The 27,201-nt window shown below is 39.8% G+C and overlaps 1 protein-coding gene across 1 annotated transcript in view; it reads right to left on the bottom strand.

Annotated features, from left to right (window-relative positions):
• Positions 1 to 27,201, bottom strand: part of LOC146699710 (protein turtle homolog B-like) — a 132,437-nt gene that overhangs the window by 23,738 nt on the left and 81,498 nt on the right. The window contains exons 12-17 of the mRNA XM_085469550.1: positions 26,647 to 26,758; positions 19,032 to 19,207; positions 16,765 to 16,991; positions 7,597 to 7,681; positions 4,622 to 4,786; positions 1,702 to 1,747 (exon numbers count right to left, since the gene is read on the bottom strand). Coding sequence (XP_085325676.1) covers positions 1,702 to 1,747; positions 4,622 to 4,786; positions 7,597 to 7,681; positions 16,765 to 16,991; positions 19,032 to 19,207; positions 26,647 to 26,758 — 811 coding nt within the window. The remainder of the gene's footprint in view (positions 1 to 1,701; positions 1,748 to 4,621; positions 4,787 to 7,596; positions 7,682 to 16,764; positions 16,992 to 19,031; positions 19,208 to 26,646; positions 26,759 to 27,201) is intronic.

Genomic DNA, 27,201 nt, shown 5'->3' with positions numbered 1-27,201 from the left:
TCAGTTAGGGTGAAAGTATAATCTGATTTATTTTCAGTGTTTAAATATAAAGCGTTGAAAGTTACAAATAAAATCCTTAAATGTTGAATTCATTTATTTCTTGAAAGCAGTTAAAATTACAAAAACAAGAAAAAGCTAAAATAATAATGATGAAGAAGAAAATCAACAACCTAATGACACCATACAATACTTTCAAATAATGTGAAAAAAGTTGTTGGTGTAACATCATTTTATGATTACACAGCTTAAAAAATAGATTTTAAGCTACCAATTATTAAGTAAGGGGTAGTTAAAATTACTTCTGATTATAGAGGAAAAGTTCATTCTCTTAACGTAATATAGTTTGTGGGTTCAACATAATTTCAACATAAGTTTTCATAACTCAGAAATATCCATGGAAGCTGTTGCATCATTTTTTGTTGAGCTTAAACATTTGTTTTTAGAGTGTAATCAGATTTCATACTCTTTAATATTCTCACATGAAACTATAAAAGCTAACAGTGATTGTCTGTAAATATCCTCCCCCACCCTGTCTGAGGCCTTGGACTAAACTGAATTTTTAAAGTGTAGCACAGACAACATGGATGGGCTGTGTCACAGAGCAAGCCATGCTGTTTGTCAGGTATTCGATCAACAATGCTCCAAAAGCCACCAACAGCACAAATAGTCCAGACGTCCAGCTCAGAGACTCCATGTGGCTAGGGTGAAGCTTAGCAAACAGTTAGCAACTACAGCGTGTCTGGATCCACTTATCATGCTCCTAAATTAATAAAGTTCAAATACAAAAAAATAAAAATCATGCCCTTTACAGGTGTTATGAAGGGGCAAACTGTCTTTTTTAGAGTGAGCATTAGGTGTAGTTGAGTTCCTGCCTCAACTAATATGACTCTACAGTAAGTATTGGAAAGCTGGAAAGATTCTCACAATGCAATATGAGAACCAACAGAAGATGTCAATACAGTGAAGTTTATGTAGAAAAAACAGCTTTCTGAGGGAGTAATGAACACACACACACACACACACACACACACACACACACACACACACACACACACACACACAAAACAAATATTCAAAATTAAGATGGACAGTCAACAGTGATGCTTTGAAGTTATCATTTAGGTACCTGTAGTACATGTTCATGTCTGTCAGAGTTTTTAGTACACATGTTACTGCTAGTACAGGATGCACTGATAGGGAGGCTGTAGCTCAGGCGGTAGAGCAGGTCATCCACTGATTGGAAGGTTGGTGGTTTGATTCCTGGCTTCCCCCTAGTCTGCATGCCAAATATCCTTGGGCAAGGATACTTGATACTAACCCCATGTTGCTCTCCGATGCATCCATCGGAGTGTGACTGTGTATGAATGTTAGATAGGCACTAACAGCTTAGAAACAGTGCTTGTGTGAATGGGTGAATTAATTAATTGTGTAAAACGCTTTAAGTGTTCAGATAGAGTAGAAGAGTGCTATGTAAGAAACGGTCCATTTACCATAGTGGATAACCTTCTTAATATTATTCCACACAATTTATTCGATATTTACAAGTTTACAATTTATTAGATATTACATTGTATTTAAAACAGTAATATAACGTGTACTACTATTTGATTTTCTTTGTTAAATCAATTTGTTTTGTGAGGTTTTGTTGTTGTTGTTGTTTTGTAGTACAGCAATATATTTGTGTGGCACAGATGTACTTACGGAGTTTCCAGGCTTTTTCTGCAGTGAGTTATTGAAAGAGGGGGGTCTGGAAGATAGGGAACAAAAAACAAAACACTGTAAACTGTAAATACACTGGTAGGGGAGGGAGAAAACAAGCACTTCACTTAGAAGCTGTACAAATAAAGGCAAGGTCATTTGAAGTAGTCCAATGAGCTGTTTTTATTCCTATTTATTTTCAGCCGAGCCTCAATATTAAGATTCATAATGTGGAAAATATCGTTTTGCCATTCACGATAAACGTGTCTGACCCAACACATTTACATAAAAGGCTTATAAAACTAGACTCACCAAAGGCAACATTAGAATGGCTGCTGCAGGGCTTGGAGCAGGATTTGAACGTGAGCGACAGAACAGCAGTAAAATGCAACAGAGGCTTAAAAACATCAACATAAATATAATGACTGACTGCAGCTAAGAATCTATCACTTTTAGCTTTTGATGGCTATGATGGCAGCATAAAGCAGCAGATCACAAAAAAAGAGAAAAACGAGTACAGCAACAAATAATGTGTAATTCCATAAATATATTCAAATCAATGAAAAACTATTCTTTTAACAACTTAAAAGGATGTTCTAACCTTGTTTTTTTGTAAAATGCAATGTTTATATTTAGGAACACCCGTTCATCTGCTCACTCATGCAAATATCTAATTAGCCAGTCACTTGGCAAAAATGATTTGCACTTAGGCATGTAGACATGATAAATGCTAAAGTTCAAACCAAGCATCTGAATGGGGAAGAAAGCTGATTTAAGTTACTTTGAAAGTGGAATAGTTGTTGGTACCTCTACTACCATCTACTGGGATTTTCTCACAGAACCATTTCTAGGGTTTACAGAGAGTAAACACAGCATGTCTTTATCCTGTCTTCCTTCTGTCACCCCAACCGGTCATGGTAGATGGCCCCGCCCCTCCCTGAGCCTGGTTCTGCCGGAGGTTTCTTCCTGTTAAAAGGGAATTTTTTCTTCCCACTGTCGCCAAAGTGCTCATAGGGGATCGTATGATTGTTGGGTTTTTCTCTGTATGTATTATTGTAAGGTCTACCTTACCATATAAAGCGCCTTGAAGTGAGTGTTGTTGTGATTTGGCGTTGTATAAATAAAATTGAATTGAATATTCCAAAAAAGAGAAAATATCAAGTAAGAAGCAGTTCTCTGAACAAAAATGTATCATTGATGTCAGAGATCAGGGGAGAATAGCAACACTCTTTTGAGTTGATGGTAATTCAAATACCAGCTTGCTACAACCAAGGTATGCAGAAGAACATCTCTGCATACTCAGTGTATCAAACCTTGAAGTGGATGGGTTATAGCAGCAGAGACCACACCAGGTGCCAGCCTTATCAGCAAAAACAGGAAACTAAGGCTACAATTTGAATAGGCTTACTAAAATTGGAAAATAGAAGATTGGAAAAACATTATCAGGTCCATGAGTGAATTTCTGCTGCAACATTCAGATGAATGGATCAGAAACAAGATGATATTGCGGGTGGAGCGCTGCTGACTTAGACTGAGAACATTGTTGGACAGTGGAAGGAATACTTTAAGGACCTCCTTAATCCCACTGGTACGTCTTCCATGGAGGAAGCAGAGTCTGGGGAGGGGAAACACTCACCTATTTCTGGGGACGAGGTCATTGAGACAGTGAAACAACTCCTTGGTGGCAGAGCCCCTGGGGTGGAGGAGGTTCACCCTGAGTTCCTAAAGGCTCTGGATGTTATAGGGCTGTCTTGGTTGACATGCCTGTACAATGTTGCGTGGAGATCAGGGGCGTTACCTCTGGACTGACAGACCGGGGCGGTGGTTCCTATCTTTAAGAACGGGGACCGAAGGGTGAGAAAGTCTATGCCAGGTTGCTCCAAGTGGAGGAGTTTAAGATCAAGATCTTGGGATCTTGTTCACGAGTGACGGGAGAAGGGAGCGGGAGATCGACAGACAGATTGGTGCTGCGGCTTCAGTGTTGCGGAAGTTTTACCAGTTCATCAAGGTGAAGTGAGAGCTGAGCATAAAAGCGAAGTTCTCAATTTACTGGTCAATATACATCCCTACCCTCAACTATGGTCATGAGCTGTGGGCAGTGACTGGAAGAATGACATACAAGCGGCAGAAATGAGGTTTCTCTGAAGGGTTAGGGTTAGGGCTACTCCCTTAGAGGCAGGGTGGGGAGTTTGGCCATCCAGGAGGGGCTCAGAGTAGAGCCACTGCTCCTCCACATCGAAAGGTGGTTTGGGCATCTGACAAGGATGCCTCCTGGGTGAGGTGTTTATGGTGTCGCACCAGGAGGAGGCCCCAGGGCAGACCCAGGACATGCTGCGGGGATTATATCTCTCAGCTGGCCCGGGAACGCCTTGGTGTTTCCCCGGACAAGCTGGAGGTGGTGGGTGGGGAGGGGGAGGTCTGGGCTCCCCCCTGTGCTCTCTGCTTAGGCTGCTCCCCCCGCCACCCGGCCACGGATAAGTGGAAGATGGATGGATGGATGCTTTCTGACTTTCAGAATCTATAATTATTAAAATTTTTAATTGTATGTTGTTGTTGTCTTTAGTTTTTAACAAATAACACATGTTTTAATATACATAAAACATGCACCAACATAGTCACCACCATTAAATCTTAGCTCCTTAAATCACTTTTGTTTATGTTTGATTAGTTAAGAGCATAAACATGTAGCAAAAAGGAGTGTGAAGAAATTAGAAATAAAACAATACTAGAAAGAAAACAAGCGAGATGGGAAAATAAAATCAAAGAATAAGAAGTACTATCCAGAATGTTTATGCATGATGATACAATGGTTGCTGCAGAACCTCCACAAGTTAAGCAGCTGACATGTTTCAGGTTTTTAGGATTAGCTTAGTGAATGTGGGAAGTTAAATATATATATTAAATATAACAAGTTTCCCCTCACCTCTTTTCCTCTTGAGTTTTCTCCGCCGCTGCTTGTTGACAAAGCAGGCAGCCATGGTACTGAAAAGGACAGCTGCTGCCAAGAAGCAGATGGTGGCCACAATACCAGCCACCACAGGCCGTGCCAGTCCACGCTCCTCCACCAACTCTGGAGGAGGAAAGAAATCTGAGGGGGAAGAGAGAGGGAGACAAAAGCATAATGAAGTCGAACAGCAAATTCATGACAGAAACAGAGCCCTATACTCCAGGTATGCAGACCGTGAGGAAACATCACAGCAGAGGAACATATACCAATTTTTCTTTGCTCACTGAACTTTTGACATGGCCATCCTTTATATTAATGCTATACTCAGCATTCAATTTGTGGCTCCAAAACAGAGACTGATATTTACTATGAGATATACCACACAGATGTGAGTTTACTGGTAAAGAGCACACTGTCCCTGCTCTTTGATTAAAACTAAACCAGGACTTTCTGCTGTTTTCTGGCAGCTTCATCTGCAAAATTAGAGCTGCAGAGTTCACTCGTTTCTGTGTTCCTGTAGAAGAGCCTCCAAAAACATTCTGTCCTGTCCAATAAAATTCAAATATATTCAAGCTGACCTTTACTGCTGCATATGTCTTCTGCAGGGTGCATGTCACAATGACTAAGCAGAATGCTAACTTTTCCTCCTATTCAGAACTACATAGAAGGTAATGTAATTCATGCACTGTTTTGATTGATTGCGTGGTTAACTAATGTGGTTAGACTGGCTTAGACAAAAAAGAAAATCTTGTGTCTGATGAAATTCAATTAGCTTAGTGTCTGCTGAACAGGGTCAAAAAAATGTATAAATAAATTTTGTTAGTATGAAACGTGTGATTGACTTTTACACAGTAATCAGTAATTGGTTTACATTAGTGCTCCTTACATTTCCGAAGTTCCCTAAATCATCTCTGAGTGGGAAGTAGATGAGAAACTCCATCACATATGTTGTTATCCCTTGTGTGTTTTTTGTAACCAAAAACTGTAATTCTATAAATGTTTCATGTGTTCAGAGCCAGAGGGCAGAGGAAGATCAAATGCAGAGTTTGAAAAAACACAAAATGTTAATAAAAACTTCAGGCAGGAAGTAAAAGTTTGACAGTGAGTTCATGAAATGTGGACAAGAAGACTAGTTTATATTTATTACTAATATTGAAGAATGTTACTTGCCAGAATTAAGTTGAAGAGGAAAGAAGGAAGAAATGGTTACAAATATTTAAACTCTACAGTACACGAGACATTCTCAGGTAAAGAAGCTGGTTGCTGCTGTCTCTCACACTGTGCCTTACACAGACATTCATTTTACTGGCCAGCAGGGGGCAACTCCTCTGGCTGCAAAATAAGCTCGCTAGTTTCCTTTTGGTCATTTCATAAATTCTGAACTATTAGAGTAAAGAAGAGGACAAAGCAGGGTTTCTTCTAACAGTGTTTCTTAGTTAGATCCACTTGTTGGTGACATTCAGTTGCACAAGATGGGTAACCAATGGGTCACACCAAAGTAGTTATATCCACCTTTTATATATGGAGGCTCCACCTAGCAGACCAACAAGACCTGTAAGAGTCTGTTGAAGTGCCAGACACCAAAATGAGTCAATCCATTAGACCTCTATGTTAACGTTTTACATTTTGCTGCATTATAAAGCGTTCCGCCTTCACAGTTACTGTACAGCAGATTAATTTTCTTTATAATTGACACGTGTGCCGACAGAGGCAGCTGTAGCTGATAGCTGGCCTAGGCCTCAACGCTCTACACTCCTCGTGTTGTTGGTGCTTGTCGGAAGATTTTAATTGAATTACCTGACAAATCATATGTCCTGCTGTATAATAGAGTCCATCTAAGAAGCTTGTGCTTTTGTTTGTGTGAGCAAAAACTCTGTTATAATAATACTAATTAATATTTAACTGTAATTAAAATAATGGCATTACTATAATTAAAAGCCAGCCAATGCAACAAAGAGGACAATGTTTCTGCTGTGCAGCTATGATGTCTGGTTGTGGATTTACAAATTTCTACAACTGTCCTCAGTTGAAGGAGTTGGTTCAGTTATCTCTCAGTGAAACCAGGAGGTACAATGGGTCAGCTTCTGTTAAGAACTTGTGAGAGTAGTTTATGTGCTACAGATGATGTATGATTAGCAAAATACAAAGTATTAATGCAGGAACACCCGATCAGTGAATCACTGCTCAGCTATCCAAATCACCTTTGTCATGTTTGAAAGGACAGAGTGTATCCACATCACGTTGGACAAAATTTAAGGAAAACAGTCAAATAAATTCCATATCAACAGAGAAATGAGCAGAAGCATTTGATCATCGTACAGCGTGGTTCCCAGTTTTACCAGAGGGGGGAAGCAGAGTACTTCCAAAAACAAGTGAAAATCTGGTCTATAAATGTTACCGGCAGCTGTTCCTACTAAACGGAGTGTACTCAGTGACCTCTGTAGAGGAGTGCCATCATATATGAATAGTTTAATTTCAGACCCAAAACACAGTCTTTTTTTTTTTTTTTACAGCCAAACAAAGCTGGCTTTTTTTAAAATCAGGAAGCCACCCAGTACAATCAGTGGAGAAGTAGACAGGAAGATGATGTCATCCTCCTCAGGATGCTACAAAGGAGTGTCCATGTTAAAGCGAGCTTAAAATGAATAGTGCTGAGTGGGTAAAATGTAAAGTTGGTGTTGCTGAGTGTGCAATACATCTACCACCCCTCTTCAGCTCAGAGATGTTAGGCTAGCCTGAGGTTAAATATGCAGTTTGCAGCTAGTTGTTGGGTTGAAACTCACTGAGCAGCTTTATCTATCATTCTTCTTCTCTAAGCTTCATTATTCTTCTATACATACTGGATAATGTAGGGTTCTTACACATAATAGCTCTATATACATATTCACATTTCATCTGTTAGTCATGGCCACAAATGAAATTCTAACATTTTAAATGATCTAATGCCTCACCTGTGCTGGACACTCCAACTACGTTACTAGGCTCGCTGATCATGTCATCCATGATGGCCATGACGCGGAACTCATACCATGCCTCCTGAGACAAAAAAGAGATTATGTTATCAGAAATGTTCAGTAAGCCTGAACCTGTAAAATTCCACTGGCATCTCCAAAGACCACCAAGCTACAACAGTCCAAGGCTTTGGAAACTTTGGAAATAGAACTCAGATGAACAAAACTCCAATATACTGTCATTATTTATTTAACAAAATCCACCTTTAGCAGGATACTTGAAGTAATTGCTTTCCGTATGATTTCATCAGAGGAATTTTGACCTACTCTTCTTTAATGTTTCTTCATTTGTACTGGACATTCCATTCCATTCAATTCATCCATCCATCCATTATCTTCCACTTATCCAAAGCTGGCTATGTTGCCACACAGGAGCAGCAGCTCTACTCCGAGATTCCTCTGGATGTCGGAGCTGCTTTCCCAAATCTCTAAGCCTGAGCCTGGTCACGCTACAGAACAAACTCAAACTTTTAGTCATTTACCCAGACTTCATGACCATTAAGTTATATAACCAATGTGAGAGCTGTGTCTGGATCCGTGTCACAAATTCAAGCACATTTTCATTGGGTGTTGGAATCTTTCAGGGTTCCCCCTTGTCTCCAATCCTGTTCTTGATTCATGGACAGGATCCCAAGATAGCCTCGGTGAGGAGGCTGTCCGCTTTCAGAGCTACAGACAGAATAGGATCTCTGCTTTTTGCAGATGATGTAGTTCTGTTGACTTCATCAGATTCATTCAGATTTTCTGTTTTCAAATTTAAAATTGACTAAGATTAAGACTTGAGACTACAAGAAGGGCCTATAATGTAAAAGTATCAGGCAACAAATCAGAAGAGTGTCTATTAGATCTCATCCCTTCAAGACTGCTCCAAGAAGTCCTACCATTAATCAATTCATTCAATCCTAAATGTGATCAGTCTATATCTATTAATCGTCTAGGTACCACAGACCTTTAAGGTAGGAGTAGTTAAATCATTACTTTAAACGTCATCACTTGACCCAGCTATCTTAGCTTATTACAGGCCAATGTTTGTTTTGGTATATGAACTGGTTGTAATAGAGCACTTTTTAATTCTGCCTGTGTACTCAAAGCACTTGTACTCAAAAAACTTGCGTCATTCACCTTTTTTCTATACGTTAGTGCTTTCAATTTAAGATTCACAGATAACAAACACCAGACAGAAAGAATGACTGAATGACCCCTAATTTTCTGCTTCTAAATTCAGTTGAAACTGAGGTTAATGTACTCAGTCCTAAACATTTTAGAAACATGGTGTCTAACCACTGTGGATGGCATTACCTTGGCCTCCAGTAACAACGTGAGAAATTATGGAGTTGTTTCCTTAACCAGGATATGTTCTTCAGTGTGCATATTAAACAAATATGTGGGACTGCCTTCTTTGCAATGCTTATGGCATTTGCACAATATTTTTAAAATTAGAAACATCCTGTTTCAGAGTAACGCTGAAAAACTAGTTACTGTTTTTATTACTTCTAAGCTGGACTATTGTAATTCCTTATTATCAGGATGTCCTAAAAACCTCATGCAAAGCTTTCATTTGATCCAAAATATAGCAGCACCCAGCTCCCAGTTTGGATTCGGGAGACACGGACTCTTCTCTACTTTCAAGGTTAGGCTTAAAACTTTACGTTTTGACAAAGCATATAGTTAGGGCTGAATCAGGTGTTTATGCACCACTTTGCATTTAATCATTAGTTACTATTAAACTCGGGCTCTCTTCCACAGCATGTCTTTTATCCTGTCTTCCTCCCCTCCCCTTGCATCAGATTGCTACCTCTCCCCTGAGCCTGTTAGGATGGACAGTGGGCAACAGTAGGAGTGAAAAACTCTCCTTTAACAGGAAGAAACCCCCGGCAGAGCCTTTCTGCCACATCTTTCACCATTCTGTGGCAGAGAGGCTTATGTACTGAGGAAAGTCTGTCATTTTAAACTAAAGACTTTCTGGTTTGTTCACATGATCTTTAGTAAACTGCATCTATGTTCTTTTTTATTAATTTCTCCTTGTCATACACATCACTGTTGTTCAGAGTACTCCTGAAACTGTACTCATGAACATTAATATTTGCTCTCTGTGAGACCCCAAGTTGCTTCCCATGTATCCTGGGTCCCTCTGTGATTTTGGCTACGTTCACACTGCAGGTCTTGATGCTCAATTCCGACTTTTTGATAAATCCGATTTTTTTGTCTGGTTGTTCACACTACAAATAAAATGCGACAGCAAACGCGCTCTAGTGTGAACCCTCAAAGCGGCCCGCATGCGCAAAAAAGAAGACGTCACACGCAACGCGCTCTGTTTAGACCTAGTATTGTTTGACTGATGGCCCCATAAAGACTTGTTTCAGTGTTTACGTTTCCCAATTTTGATTGAAGTTATAAAGTTATTTTGTTATTTACATATGGCCTAATAATGATCCTTATTGCTGTTTAAGAGAGGAGCGGTGCTTCAAAGGATAGCTGCAGAGTTCTGTCAGAATCTGCAGATTATACAGTACAAATAAAATGTTCACGTTTCTCCAACGTTATCTTCCCAACAGTTTCACTGACATCTACACGGGATGGCCAGGAAGCGTTCACGATGTCTTCTCTGGTGCTTCTCTGGCGCTGATAATTGGCGTCTGTCGTGTCAGTGACGTAAAAGACGGATTTAATGCGACAAACAGCAGTCGCTTTCTAAAACATCAGATATGTTTCAGATTCAGCACCACATACGAAAGTGACCCAGATCGGATTTGAAAATATCGGATTTGTGCCGTTCACACTGTCATACCATGATCGGATATGGGTCGAAGCACTTTCACCTGCAGTGTGAACGTAGCCTTTGTAGTCTTTTATGGGCTACTGGAGCATTGGTGAACTACTGCTGAATAGTGGTTCCTTAACCTATATTTTGCGCTCAGAATAATTGCTGTAAGAAATTGGCATCGGAGTGAAAAGAATGTAGTTAAAGGGACAGATTTTTTTCTTCTGAATCAGCATTATCAGAACATATGCCTTTTAATTTGTTTTAGGAAACCATATCCACCAACTCGAAGAAGTAACTAATGCATGCTACAACAAACCTTCTTTCAACCTTTCTTTTTGTCCTCTTGCTATTCTCAAGACGTCACACAGGGATTTAAAAAGCTCTTCCTTAGATATAAGAGGCATAAAGTTTCACATCATATTTCACACCAACAAAAATGTACATGATATTCATCAAATACTCACCTGAATCAGATTCAGATTTCTCATTGTTTTTCATGTTTCAGGACTACAGACAGCATGCAATATTTTCCCAAAATTGTTGATGTTAGAGAAATTAGTAAAACACATAGAAAAAAAATTGTGAAAACATAAAAGCTCTAACCATGTAAGTGGAATAAATGTAGGCTACCAGTCAGAATTCAGTGTTGCTACAACATATGAATATATCTATATAAGTTTCAGATATCATCAAATTATAATATCAAACAATGGTATGAAGTTGGAGTGGCCTAGTCCAAGTCTGGATTTTTGAGATGCTGGAAATGCTTTCGCATGACCTCAGCAGACCATTCATGTGGCTGAATTAAAACATTTTGAAAAGACGAGTGTGTCAAAGAAAGAAAGAGGAAGCCACAAAGGGGGCAAACAGCTTTTCTATGAAACATACGTTGACCCATGTGACTTTTCTGGGCAGGTTAGACCTTTGATTTTGTAATAACTGAAACTTTTATTCTCTGACTGAAAAAGTCTGCTGAATCTGTGCTGCAAAACCCATGTGAAAATCCCACTCTAGCGGACAAAAACACTGCCTTTTGTACAGGGAGTGCAGAATTATTAGGCAAATGAGTATTTTGTCCACATCATCCTCTTCATGCATGTTGTCTTACTCCAAGCTGTATAGGCTCGAAAGCCTACTACCAATTAAGCATATTAGGTGATGTGCATCTCTGTAATGAGAAGGGGTGTGGTCTAATGACATCAACACCCTATATCAGGTGTGCATAATTATTAGGCAACGTCCTTTCCTTTGGCAAAATGGGTCAAAAGAAGGACTTGACAGGCTCAGAAAAGTCAAAAATAGTGAGATATCTTGCAGAGGGATGCAGCAGTCTCAAAATTGCAAAGCTTCTGGAGCGTGATCATCGAACAATCAAGCGTTTCATTCAAAATAGTCAACAGGGTCGCAAGAAGCGTGTGGAAAAACCAAGGCGCAAAATAACTGCCCATGAACTGAGAAAAGTCAAGCGTGCAGCTGCCAAGATGCCACTTGCCACCAGTTTGGCCATATTTCAGAGCTGCAACATCACTGGAGTGCCCAAAAGCACAAGGTGTGCAATACTCAGAGACATGGCCAAGGTAAGAAAGGCTGAAAGACGTCCACCACTGAACAAGACACACAAGCTGAAACGTCAAGACTGGGCCAAGAAATATCTCAAGACTGGTTTTTCTAAGGTTTTATGGACTGATGAAATGAGAGTGAGTCTTGATGGGCCAGATGGATGGGCCCGTGGCTGGATTGGTAAAGGGCAGAGAGCTCCAGTCCGACTCAGACGCCAGCAAGGTGGAGGTGGAGTACTGGTTTGGGTTGGTATCATCAAAGATGAGCTTGTGGGGCCTGTTCGGGTTGAGGATGGAGTCAAGCTCAACTCCCAGTCCTACTGCCAGTTTCTGGAAGACACCTTCTTCAAGCAGTGGTACAGGAAGAAGTCTGCATCCTTCAAGAAAAACATGATTTTCATGCAGGACAATGCTCCATCACACGCGTCCAAGTCCTCCACAGCGTGGCTGGCAAGAAAGGGTATAAAAGAAGAAAAACTAATGACATGACCTCCTTGTTCACCTGATCTGAACCCATTGAGAACCTGTGGTCCATCATCAAATGTGAGATTTACAAGGAGGGAAAACAGTACACCTCTCTGAACAGTGTCTGGGAGGCTGTGGTTGCTGCTGCACGCAATGTTGATGGTGAACAGATCAAAACACTGACAGAATCCATGGATGGCAGGCTTTTGAGTGTCCTTGCAAAGAAAGGTGGCTATATTGGTCGCTGATTTGTTTTTGTTTTGTTTTTGAATGTCAGAAATGTATATTTGTGAATGTGGAGATGTTATATTGGTGTCACTGGTAAAAATAAATAATTGAAATGGGTATATATTTGTTTTTTGTTAAGTTGCCTAATAATTATGCACAGTAATAGTCACCTGCACACACAGATATCCCCCTAAAATAGCTAAAACTAAACACAAACTAAAAACTACTTCCAAAAACATTCAGCTTTGATATTAATGAGTTTTTTGGGTTAATTGAGAACATGGTTGTTGTTCAATAATAAAATTATTCCTCAAAAATACAACTTGCCTAATAATTCTGCACTCCCTGTATGGACGCAAACGCGCGTTGCAACTTCTTATCTGGTGCGCGTCTTTTATTTTGACAGCGAATGCACACACGCGGACCACTTATGTGCACCCGTGTAAATAACATAATGTTCTGCTGGGTGTGTTGTTGGTTTTCCCTCAATTTCTGAGTCGACAAGCGCCTTTGTTACTGGGACCAGTCATTTTAGAATCCACGAGAAATGCAAGAATTGCATTATTGCTCAGTCTGCAATATCTTTCCCCAAAAAATAACACCAATTGCAAATAACATACTAAAAATAAACCTGAAAAATCTGTTTAGAACACCGTACTATGTTGCAAAGAGTGAACTACCACTGGCACAATTTAGCAGTCTTTGCAAACTTCAAAAAGCAAATGGCCTCGATCTTGGTTCCACTTGCCTCTTACCCGTGACTTCAGTGGAAATTTCAAATTCAGGATCTGACACAGACTGATTCATGTCCTACACAGTTCTTACAAGTTCATAGAAATTTCTGTTCAATTAGAACCAAGTATTTGAGTTGATGATTGTAATTTTTATACAATGTTGTAATTTGTGTTTCAACAATTTTTTGATTAATGTTTTGTTTCCGTTACAATATTATACTTGTATAAGTATAATATTAAGTACAATATTATACTTGTATAATATTGTAACAGAAACAAAACAGGAAACAAATCATCAATCAAAAAATTGCTCTCTTTTTTATTCGGGCTACTTAAATTTATTTTGGGCTACAAAAAACTTGTATAACTTGTATATGTAAAAATCAGCTACAACATTACACCAGTCCATCCAATCATGTGCACAGATGCACTGCACAGTGTTTATTAACCATTTACAAAGTTTCATCAAGATCAGCTGCAGTGTTCTAACAGCCGTCTAGTTAATTATTTACAAGCCAGTTATTAGCACATAAATATGCAGTGCACTGAGTTGTCAGCTCAGTTGTGAGAACAGATTGAAGATTTAGTTGCGGTGCAGCAAATGTCCACTTTAAAACATATACACATATGTGAGGAACCAAAGAGAGCTTCCATTCTGGTCCCATGACCTAAAAAATGCAGTGAATTTCCAACAGAAAAGTTACACAAGCTAGGTGTGATGTGTGCATCTGTGAGACTGAGAGCTGGAGAGAAGAGTATGTGTGGGTGTTTGCTGTGCAATGGAAGTAGAGATAAAAGCATCTGCATAGAGCTGGAAGTGGTGGTTAGATTAAAGAAAGACGTTTGAAAGTGTCGTGGCAGGAGTATTAGCAGACAGGCGGAAGAGTTGAAATGCTGCGAAAAAAGCAACATCCATCAACAGTGATGTACCATTTGTTATAATGTCTCTAGGAAATGTACTGTGTTCTATTAAAAAGCATAAATTAATAAATTATAATGACACAACGTATTCCATTCTTATTATTTTCATGCTCATGCATGACCCTTACATACCCACATAGGTAGAAGCATGTGTGTGTGTGTGTGTGTGTGTGTGTGTGTGTGTGTGTGTGTGTGTGTGTGCCAAATGAACTAAGGAAAAAGACAATTTATGTTTACCCCACAGTAAAACTTGCACAGACAGATAGCGAGCCAAGTCAGCTGTGCATACCTGTGTTGTTACTATGACAACCAAGCTGGCTACGACAGGGGATCTTCAGAAGCCACCCTGGCAACATAGGCCTATAGCAACCTAACTAAGGGATGGTTCAGGATTACTTGATCCAGTCCTAACTATGAGCTTTGTCAAAAAGGAAAGTGTGAAGCCTAGTCTGAGAAGGCTACTGTCTCACCACCCTGTTGCTGGGCATTGTGGGAAAAAATTCTATTAGTTATTTTTTTTCATCGGATTCAATGTGTTTCTCAGCTCTGTCAAGCTTAAAGGGCCCTTTTTACTCCTTCATGATGATATAAGGTATTTAAAAAAATTAACATAGGTATAAATAATAAACAAAAATCTTAGTTCTGACTAGACAAAAGCTTCAAATATCATAGAAGAACAAAAGCAAAATGGAAACCTAAATAACAGACATAAATAGAAAATAATGTCTCAAAAAATATAATAGATTTTTTTTTTTGTTGAGATTCAATTATTTAGTCATAATTTAGGTATTTCAATTCTTTTATTTTTAGCATAGTTTGATCATAAGATTATAAGATTATATTAGACTAATACAGATATTATTCTATTATTCTATTCTATTCTATTATTAGCTGGTACTAGTTGCTCCGCATGGTTTACAAAGCATCTTATTTACCTTAACATCAAAAGTGAAATGTCTCCACATGTCTACTCTTCTCTTCCTCTCAAGCGTTAATGTTTTGTTTGTTTTTTATGTGAAACAGGGAGCATGGGAGCCAGCTGAAAGTCCTCTCCCGCCCTGTTTCTCAGCAGCAGATCAAACCTTACTGTACGAGGAGACTACTTCTGATTGGATCACCTGCAAGCTCGTTCCACCTTTCTCCACAGTTAATTACTTGTGATTGGATCTTGTCCACCGGTCCGTCGTGGTGAAGAGGGAGCTGAGTGTAAAAGCGAAGCTCTCAATTTACCAGTCGATCTACGTCCCTACCCTCACCTATGGCCACGAGCTGTGGGTAGTGACCGAAAGAACGAGATCGCGAATACAAGCGGCGGAAATGAGCTTCCTCCGAAGGGTGGCTGGCCTCTCCCTTAGAGATAGGGTGAGAAGCTCGGCCATCCGGGAGGGGCTCAGAGTAGAGCCGCTGCTGCTCCACATCGAAAGGAGCCAGCTGAGGTGGTTCGGGCATCTGACAAGGATGCTTCCTGGGCGCCTCCTAGGTGAGGTGTTCCGGGCATGTCCCACCGGGAGGAGGCCCCGGGGCAGACCCAGGACACGCTGGAGAGATTATATCTCTCGGCTGGCCTGGGAACGCCTTGGTATTCCCCCGTATAAGCTGGAGGAGGTGGCTGGGGAGAGGGAGGTCTGGGCCTCTCTGCTTAGGCTGCTGCCCCCGCGACCCGGCCTCGGATAAAGCGGATGAAGATGGATGGATGGATGGATCTTGTCTCTTCAGAATATTTTCATCTTGTTTTTATTTGTTAATGAAAGTGTCAGTGCCCTTCGTCATCATTTTTGTCCTTGTGCATTTATTTTTATTTAGTTATCGTCTTGTTTTTATCAGCAAAACTATGATGAAAATTACTAGTCAATGAAATTGAAATAGGAGCTGGTTTCCTCAAAAGATTACATTGATATCTCATTGATATCTCAAGGCTACATCCCATTTTGCTTTTGGAAACACTAAAAATCCCAAGCTGTACTGTGAGGTCTCTGAGATATGCTGGAGAATATTTCTTTCTTGTTGGTGTTGGTGAATAACTGCTGTGCCATAAAACAAAACTTTAACCTCCTAAGACCCGAACTCTTTCATGGCATGCATTTTTAATTTCTCTTTGCAATTCTCTTTGTTCTATAGAACACTATAAAGTCACAATTGAGTAATGATGTGCAAAACTCTTTATTTGGTGTCTGAAGACAGCAGCATTTTTCCCGGGTACAAAAACAAAATGAGAAAGAACAATTGTTCCCGTTTGAGCAATATGGCTCCTTTGAAAGCCATCTGAAAGAGCAAAATTTAGTACTGTGGTCAAGACAACCCAAAATGTGATGCCATATGTGCACGCCAGGTCCCAGGAGGTTAAGGTCTTTAACCTTCCTCCATGTCTCAAGCAACCTCTTAGCTTGGAAAGACGTAAGTCTGGTTTTAAACTTCCATTTTGTATTCAGGCTTTTACCTGGATGAGATCTCGGGCAACCAACTCTGTCTCCCCTGCAGGAATGCTGTCGTCCAAGACCTCCCATCGCTCCCCCAGGCGAAACTCCATGACATAATGCTGGATAGGTGCTGTGTGATTGGCAGGCGGAATCCAGGTGAGCAGGACTCCCTGCTGCGTGCGATTGGCTGTGAGGCACCGTGGTGGGGTAAGCAGCACCAATGGTTCAGGGGTACTTGTGGGAAATACTGGAAGAGCATTTTAGAGTTGAAAATGTCTGTTAAAGATTCAGTTATCTTGAGCAAGTAGCAAGTGTCCATTGGCAGGATAAAAGTGAATCAGCTCCCCTTTACACACTGACACTATCACACATTTAAATCTAACTGTGACAATAATGGTGATGCATTATATCAAAGCCACCACATACACCACATTTATAAGCATTTTATTCTGGTAGCATATATGTCAGTCACAACTTAGCATTTTTTGCTAGCACCCTTACAGCATTTTCATCTTTAAGGTATGCTAAATTTAATCCAGCCTTGCTAAACTGCTATTTGAGCGGTTGCACTGCATACATTACAGAGGAATTTTGACTCAGATTATCTTTTAGCATTAATGTAAATTCATACATTTTGTTTTTATTGTATTTTAAGTTAATCTGGGTTAAAAGTAACTTTTGTTGGACCATCTAAGACGTAAATTTTTTGACTTGAATTTATGAAGTGGTTAATCGTGAACAAGAAAGAATTAAACTAGACTGGTAGTTATACAGCACTTTTCTATTCAATTGTCTATTTATCTATACCTACTTTAACCACCCACACTCCAGCAGATGACCAGGGGGTAATACGGTTCAGTATACTGCTCAAGGATACTTTGAATCCTGGAGTGCAGGAGCCGGGGATCAATTCACTTTCAACTGGAAGACCTACTAGGCGACCTACTACCTGATCCACACCTGCACTAATAACAGTTCACTCTGTTCATTTAACAAAACTTTTAAAGACACAAAACTAGCAAGTTAGCAAACATCTGATTGTGGAACATTTGGCAAATCTAACAGACAGATTTCTTTTTCATAGATCATAATCTTTGAAATTTTGTGTTTATTATCTCTCTTAATTTGAGTGCCTCGTACGCTCATATGATCAGGTGAAAAATAAAGTAAAGGCTTTACATCCAATCAAATGAATGTTATTTAGAATTGTAGCTTACATATGAAAATGTAACCAGCATTTGTAAACATTTTGACCTACCAATTTATTCGTTAAAATATTTACACCCATTCTTTCAAACTCGTTCACTAACTTCGGTGGTAAAAACGTGAATAAAGATGTTTCCAAAATATCTATTAGTTCTACTTTTTCCAAAGACGCCACTATAAGCTGATTGTCATTTAGATTTAAAAAGTTTAAAAGTAAACAAAGGTCAGCAAATGAACCACTGAGCTGGTGATTGTTGGTGTAACCTTCAGGTCTATGAGATACTAGAAGTTAGTTCTATGTATTGGTGTAACGACACAAAACTGATCCTGACTGTGTTTCGATTAAAATGTTTCTTTGCACATGATGGTTAAATATGGTACTAAATATATCACACTAGTGTTTTTATTTGAAATGATGGGGAGTTGGCTGTTTTCTGTGTATAGAAGACACAGTAGCATTTTTTTTTAATTCAGTTTCAACTCAGCTTCGGAAGATAAGAGGTAATAATAACTATGTACCTCACTTCATATTCAATTTAACTAACTTGCCAGCAATTCACTTTATTATTCACTGAGACAAAAGTATTCTGGGAAAATTAAACTAATTCTTAAATGAAAAAAACCATTTAAACATTTAAACCAACATTTCATGAATAAAGGTGACATGAAAATGCAAAGATATCACTATTCCTTTAGTCTGTGAAAGATCACACGACCAGCACTCACACAGAGAGTGTTGTTTGGCCTCCCCGGAGCCGATGTGTGAGTTGTTAACTTGTTAGACTTTATTTACAGCACAGATCCTCCTGAAATTACTTCTCTACTACTGTAGTGTGATGTTTAATTGGAAGAACATAAGAAGTGCCTTTTTGTGCCTTTTAATGATAAATATTAGAATGCAAATTAAGATCAATATAATTTAAAATAGCCTACTACTTTTCTAACACTTACATGACATGAAAAACATGTCCGGATGATTTTTCTTAGTTCAGTGTTTTTTGCAGCTCTCTCTACTTGCCTGCCAAAGCTGTTTTATTATTGGATCCTTTCCTCCTGGTTAAGCACTAGTGGGTGTACTCACCTAGTGTGTTCACAGTGACAACCTCGCTGAAGGGGCCTGTGCCAAGCTTGTTTTGGGCCAGGATGCTAAACTGGTATGTTGTCTCTGGCTCTAAGCCGGGCACCACCATCCAGTCGTGGCCTCCAGGCACAGGTATGGAAAGCCAGTCATACGGACCTAAACGCTCCCTCTTCAGCCTGCACAGGAGTCATGATGAGATGCAGGTACACAGACAGGAAAAATATTGAAGAAATAAATCAGGAGGTGAGAGGGAGACTTTTTTTTAAATCTTTCGGACAAAATGGACATTTATTTACAACAGTTACAACTATATTCAAGTCTTTTCTCAGCACAAGTTTCATCACACAGTGTAGCGCATTATAATGATTTATCATAATGTAATCTATTTGATCTCAAACCTAAATTCAACATTGCATAGGTTAATTGTATGGATCTGAATTGAATTGAATGTACCACATATTTTATTTCATTGTTCACAACACAGTTTTGACTTGATGGTATTAAGCCCATGCCGAGCTCAGCTTTGCAGTTTGCTGTTTGCCCATGCCACACATTCAGCTGTGCCTCATCAATCAAATCAAGCAGACAACTGTGCGCAAACAAAAACAGCAACAACCTTCAGTCTAAAGCACTGCCATAATAAAACTTTACAATCAGCTCTCAGGTACCAAGAAATGAAGTAACTTTCTTTAACACATTAACTACGACCTCGTTTCAAAAAAAAAGCTGAAACACTGTGAGAAATGAAAATAACATCATAGTATACAAATTTATAAATAATTTATATTTAAGTGAATATATTTTTAAATAAATGCTATGTGGTTAAAATACAACAGAAGCAACATATTAAAATCTTGAAATGTGTCTACATGTTGAAAAATATATGCTTATTTTGTACCTGATGACAGCAACACATTTAAAACAGTTAAACTAGGCCCACGTTTAGCACTGTGTAGCATCATTTCTTCTTTTACCAATGGTAAACATTTAAGAACATAGGAGCATAATTGTTATGATTTTAAAGTCTCATTCTTGCTTGTTGTAGGATCTCAGCTGCTCAGTACTGTAATTTAAGGTCTCCTTTTTTGGGTGAAAATAAATGCTGCTCCAAAACCTGTACATATCATTCAGTGTTAATGGTTTATCCACAGAGGAAAATTCACCCATGGTAACTAATACATAGCACTGCAATTGCAAATTATAAACTGTATGACAGTGACATCATGGTCTCTATTTTAGCCTTGCAGGATGAGGTCTGCATAATTTCCATAACTCCCCTGCGGTCATGCAGACCACAAAACTGTTTTGCAGTTTCTGTCAGTCCACCTTACAGTGCTGTCAAGAAGTATTTGCCCACTTCTTGATTTTGTAGTTTTTATCAATGGGATAACAACAATCATCATCTCAAATGACAAATGTTTGGAGGTGCTTGCTGAAGCTGACGGAAATGACATAAGGGAATGTATAAAGAAGAGGAAAAACCTGAGAGACCTATGGGGCCTTACACATTTGAGATCATTGAGCAAATTTTAATATTAGACAAGAATAACTCGAGTAAATACAAAATGCGAATTTAAAATGATTATTGAGGAGAAATGCTATCCAAACCTACCAGGCCCTAAATTTAAAGTAATTGCCCCCTAAGCCTAATAACTGCTTGTGTCTTCCTTCATAGCAAGAACTCAATCTGGTCGCGGCATATGGCCGCCCCTTCCTGAGCATGGTTCTGCTGGAGGTTTCTTCCTGTTAAAAGGGAGTTTTTCCTTCTTACTGTCGACAAAGCGCTTGTTCATAGTGAGTCATCAGTTGGTTGGGGTTTTCTCTGTATTGTTGTAGGGCCTTTACCTTACAATACAAAGTGCCTCAAGGCAACTGTTGTTGTGATTTGGCGATATCTAAATAAAACTGAACTGAATTGAATTGCAACTAAACATTTGCAGTATGTCAAGGCTCACACTCAGATGTGAGACACTGAAGCAAAAGTTTAGCAGATTTACAGCAAGCATGGAGCAGGGTATTGTAAATGGTCTGTATTTGTATAGCGCTTTATTGTCAGAGTGGAATGGGCAGTCTGGCAGGGAGATAGTCCACTTAATTCTCTCTCTCTAATTTTACAGATGACTCACTTCCAGGTTCTCTCTCTGAAAGTTTCTCAAGACTGAAAGAGTGCACAGAGGAAAGCTGGGTTTGTTCTAAGGCTTAGAACAAACCCAGCTTTCCTCTGTGCACTTAGAATCTAAGCCATTCCAGTCAAACACAGCGAACACACAGAAGCCAGACAATGCTACTTCAGTAACTCCAACAATCTAGCAACCCATCTGAGCCTTAAGTATCAGATGGGTTAACGTTCCACACAGGTGGGTTGATTGGCAACAACTTCCAGGTGTGAAAAACCAGGAGGGTGAGAAAACCCAGAGGAATCCCGCCTCTGAAACAAACAGAGTAAACCCACGCACACACTGAAAGGAGACAGGGAGAGCAAAAAAAAAAACCCACAAAGGAGAAGAAACGGACAGAAATGGCACACAGGAGCACCAGGAGACCGTGCCAATACCATCTGTCATGGTTCTAGGTCATTTGACCCAGCTTTTGGGGTTATGGTTTCTTTGTGTTGTAATTTTTTAGTTTTCTATTATTTAGTGTTGAGTTTATCTTTGTATTTGCTGCTATGTTTAGTTATAATTGTTTCCATGTTGTCTGGTCGAGGTGTCTCGTCTCCTCTTCCTGTTTACATGTTTTCCTCCACGTGTTTTGTTCTATGTCTCCCATGCCCGTCATGTCTCGCTCCCTCTGTCAAGTGTCCCCTCTCGATCCCTCTCTCAGGCTCCTGTTGTCACAGTCTATATCTCACTATGTTTCCTGTTTTATTTTGACAGTCTTGCGTTCCATGTTCAGCGTGTGTAGTTTTGCGTCCCCTGTGGCATTATGTTCATTTGTGTCAGCTGTGTTTCCACTTCCCTCGTTACCGTTCTGTGTATTTATGTTCTCTGTCTCCCTTTGTTCATTGTGAATTCATCGGTTTACCTCCTGACGTCTCCGTGGTTCATTGTTTTCAGCATTTTCAGGTTTCATGTTTTAGTTACTCCCACTCTAGGTTTTGTTAGTTCTCGTTCTGTTTATTTTCTCGTTTGTTTTCATGTGTTTCATCTGCCTCAATAATGGCTCCACACCACAACACGCCGGCTACTCGGCCGTAACACCGCCTGCTTAATAGGAGCCTCTTAGTGACATACTGGGTTTTTGGAATACTTTTGATGGAACCCCTTGACCAGTGAGGGATCCAAAATGGCAGACCATGGAACCCTGTGTCTTTTGTCTTGCACATAACCCCAATCAATAACTCCCAATCACCCAGGTAGGTGGGGAGGGGAAGGGGGGGGGGATTGGAAAAAGGGCACAGAGGACTGAAACAGACAGGTTTCAGCTAATGAGTTTTGGGTCTTAGGCAGTTTCAAAGAGACAGTGACAGGGTTGATTATGATCTCCTTTTTGTAGTGTAGTTGAAAGACAGTTTTTTAGATTCATCATAATTTCATACTTTTGAAGACAACCTGACTTTTTGACCTGGAAGGTACGCAGGTGCCAAAAGATGACGGCTACCCAGTCACTTGGTCTCTATGTTCTAAGCAAGACTGCTTGGGTTGCTCTCTTTAACTAAAGACAGCGACAAAGGTGATGCTAAACAGATGGAACAGAGCTCACCTTCCTGAGATGGGACCAGTGATAGCTGGTGACTGAGGGACACCTTGAAGAGAGACCTGTAAACATGGAGGTCATGTAGTTGTGAGCATACTCTAGCCAGGGAAGTTGCAAGCTACAAGTGCACTACTCACAGAGGGTCCACTTCCAGTTCCTGGTTAATCTTTTCAGTCTGTCTGAGATTGGAAACCAGAAGAGAAACTAACCTAGACACCAATTGCACCAATTCCAGCCCTCCAGACTCTAGAGGTGAACTGTGAGCCAAGATCAGAGACAATATCCTAAGGAATTCAGTGGTGACAGAACACACATGGTCAGTAAGTAATTGAGCAGTCACTAATGAAACAAAATAGGCAGCCTTGGAACACTGATTGACTATGGTCAGTGGCACTATGGTGTTACCTGACGAAGGAGACAGACCGGCTACAAAACCCAAGGCTCAAAAAAGACTCAATCTCCAGGGCAAGGAGTCCAACGATGCACGAATGGGCTCATACTTGGAAACTTGGAACTCTAGCAAAGAATACATGCCACGTAGCGTGACGGGAGTCAGTCATATGGCCGCTTAGAAGACAAATCCACATCCAGGGGGATAGAATTAGGCACAGATGATGCCAATGAATGATAGATTCAGGGGCGATCGTGGCTCAAGAGTTGGCACTTCGTCTTGTGATCGGAAGGTTGCCGGCTTGAGTCCCGGCTCAGACAGTCTCAGTCATTGTGTCCTTGGGCAAGACACTTCACCTACTGGTGATGGCCAGAGGGGCCGATGGCATGATATGGCAGCCTCGCTTCTGTCAATCTGCCCCAAGGCAGCTGTGGCTACAACTGTGGTTTGCCTCCACCAGTGTGTGAATGAATAGTGGAATTGTAAAGCGCTTTGAGGGTCTCGAAAAGCGCTATATAAATGCAATCCATTATTATTATTAGATGTATTTTTCCATTACTTCGTTTGGCTCGTCCATAGAGACGGTTTGTGGGGAGAGGTGATCCAGGAAGGACATCAATGGAACAATCATTTTTTTCCCTTAATAAATGAAATCATTATTAAAAAAATACTGGTGGCAGCCAATGGTACTCCTCCTCCTAGCCTCCTAGTAGGTGCATTCATAAGATTTTCAGAAAACTTGACCTCTGAAACCTAACCTTGAGGTCAAAGTCACTGAGATTTGAACTCATCCAAGATTTCTGGTATCAATTTCTAGTCCTAAGTCACTTCCTTCTCAATGGTCACGGTTTCCTATGAGATTTTCTGTAGATTCACTTAAACTGAAGCTCCTACATCACTTCGTTTTCGAGTTATGACATTCACAAACTTGGGTGTCCACGTCACCCGCCCCATCAGCCTTTTACAGAAAAACTGCATTTTGTATTTACTCAGGCTTTCTTTGCCTAATATTAAAATTAGTTTGATGATCTTAAACACATAGGTATGTCAAGGGGAAGGGCGGAAATATCACAGCACTGTAAGTGAACCCACAAAAAAAATGTTTCATTTCCAGATCTTATTTGAACAACTTCCACCTTTGTCTGGCAGGGTTTAGACTTGCATGAATGCAGCAAAACAGTGTCCACTTAGGGTTTTCAGAATCATCTCTGTGCTGATGTTTGGACCTATACTAGTACCCTAAAGTGCTTTAAACAATCAGTAAGTGTATCAGCTGTAGTGGAAAGGTTTAAAGACCCTTTTAAATGACAGCAGAAGTATAGAGGGATCTGATGCTTGTTGTCAGTATGAAGATTAATTAATATTAATTGAAGCAGCTGCCTCCTTGTTTTTATATCTGTGCTGCTCTCTGGTCTCATCACTGTGTTACTAAAGTATGATGGGTTGCGGAGAGCATGTGGGGCTTAATTTAGTCGAGCCTGATCCTGTGGATGTGAACACGGCGTCGTAAATATCAAATGAACTTCACACCAGCAATACTGCTGATGTTTAAGCTAATGATCCCTAATAATCTTTACTTGCATATTGTGTGATTTGTGGCAAGTACAAGTAGTACTCTCGTGTTTAATGTTGTAAACACTGTGCTATAAAGAAATCCACAAATATGAGGAATCCCTTCAAATTAGAGCTGGTTGTATGGAATATGGAATAAAGCACTACATTTTCCTTGACTGTCTTATTTATTTTTCAGTGAATATGCTCCCAAACTTGTGTGTAATGACTGGAAAATTGCTTAAGAGGGATTATTCTAAATTGCACTATCTCACCTAATTAGAGACTTCATGTGGTATTGACTTTGTCTATAAAAAGCACAGCTGAATGTTACAGTTTTTTTCTTTTACAGTGATTTAACGTGTGCCAGCAGAAGAGACTCAAAAGCTGAACACATAATACAGTCTTGCTAAACTGCCAGATAAAGATACTATACCATCCTCCAGACAATAATATCAAAAACATGGTGCATTACTGTAAAAAGACCATGAGACCTTTCCTGAATTTTGCCTAAATCACTCACTGAATTTTTGTATATCTTGAGTAGTTTTTGTGAAACGGGTGAAGAGCTGATAGGTGACTTATAGCCTTCATTTTAGGGAATGACCAGTCTCATAGGTGCATTTCTCTAATGAAACTAATTAACCTGTTTAACAAACTATTCTTTCAATTCAGACATTAAAATGAAATCATAATTTTCAGGTAATAGTTTGATATAGAACCGTTTAAACTAGAACCATAGAACTGGAGAGGGCACCACTGCTACTCTGATAAGCAAGGCTAGTTTTTGGCAGCAGCACTATATCTGATGCTCGCTTTATGTCTTTCACTATTTAAGTGGTGAAATTTAAGACATTCGTGTCTTACGTGCATCTCTAGTTTGACAATAACTGTACTTCATAAAGTAGAGATGCATCTTGAGCAACTACCAGAGTGAATTATTTCGTCTGTATAAATTTTTTGTCATTATGTTTTCAATACATTTTGTTCAGCTGAGCTATTAATACTCTATAGCAGCGGTCCCCAACCCCCGGGCCTCGGACTGGTACCAGTCCTTGAGTCGTTTGGTACCGGGCCGCGAGAGTTGAGGCTCAGGTGTGAAATGTATGGTTTTCAGGGTTTTTATCGGTTTTCAGCGTTATTTTGTTATCGTTTTTTATCGTTAACTCGGTTTTCCTGGGTCTTTTCACGTGTGTTATGAATAAATCTTCTTTTTTTCGGTACCGGTACTAGTTTTATTTTGTTGTATTTATCCGCGACACCTTAAAGGCCGGTCCGTGAAACTATTGTCGGGCATAAACCGGTCCGTGGCGCAAAAAAGGTTGGGGACCGCTGCTCTATAGTACTGGATTTAAAAAAAATCTACTTCAGTCTACCGGAGTTTCTTTGACATCTAATAACTACACAGTGTTCACATCGATCATCCAAAATGCAAATGGTTCCCTTGCAGACCTGGGTTAAAATAGTACCACATGTTCCCTAAAGAAGTTTAAACACCATAGACTTTAACATGTAGACTTTAACAACCCAGGATTAGCAGCACATCATCAACTCACTTTGTACTGCATTATACATTTTGGACATCTCAGATGTAAGAAAATATAAGAATATAAGAAAAGAAATTATTGTGATTCAAAATGTAACAGTACCTGCCATGGCTAAAATCTTGTGAGACTGAACACATATTTTTAACCCAGGCCTTTTCCCTAGTCAAGCAGTGGCAAAGCAGCAGCAGCAGCAGCAGCAGCAGCAGAACAGAGAAGTCTGGGTTGAGTTCAGTTTAGTTGCTGTATTTTTTGTTATTGTTTTTATTGCGTTCCTCAAGAAAACTCCAAGAGCAGAGATGAAAACTCTACGTTTTCACAACTGTTCTGAACACAACCCTGGAAAAGACATTTTCAGAAATAACAGAGGACACATTGGAAGAAGAAAAAGCAGGAAGCAAAGCATGCTAGGATGACTCACACATGGCCATACCAGACTGAGAATGTCTGCTGGAAACCTCCATTATATCCTGCTTCCCAAGACACATTGGCCAAAGTGGAGAACGCAGCCACATGGACATTGGTGGGGGCGTGGGGGCTTGTGCCTGCAGAGAGGGGAAGCAATTTTTAAAAGGGCACATTAGTCACCGAGTTGCCCTGCTGTGGTACCCTACATTTATTTTACCTGTCAAACAAACTTATTGTGAGCTGAGTTGGGTCCAGTAATGTAAAATTTTACCTGCATAGTAAATACTACCAGTAAAATGGCTCAATGTATTGTTTACTTGTTATACTTGAGCCAAAAAAACCAGGAAAATAATTTGGAGCCAGTGGGATACAGCCATTGTATTCTGCTGATTTGACTGGCTTACATCCATAAATGAGGCACAGTGGTCAGCAAGAACAAAGGCCAAGACAAATAGGCCAAGGCAAACAAGACCAATGACTGCTCTTGGAATTTGACAAGTTATAACTAATTACTGAGTAAAACAGTTCAGAAGTGTGTGATTTTGTTGCTCTGTATTGCATCGTTTAAAGAAAAAGTTCC

This window comes from Copadichromis virginalis, linkage group LG10, assembly GCF_057382275.1.
Source record: "Copadichromis virginalis isolate Kocher_CV1m ecotype Utaka linkage group LG10, C_Virginalis_male_GT1.1, whole genome shotgun sequence".
Taxonomy (NCBI): Eukaryota; Metazoa; Chordata; class Actinopteri; order Cichliformes; family Cichlidae; genus Copadichromis; species Copadichromis virginalis.
This window is presented reverse-complemented; position numbering and strand designations above follow the sequence as displayed.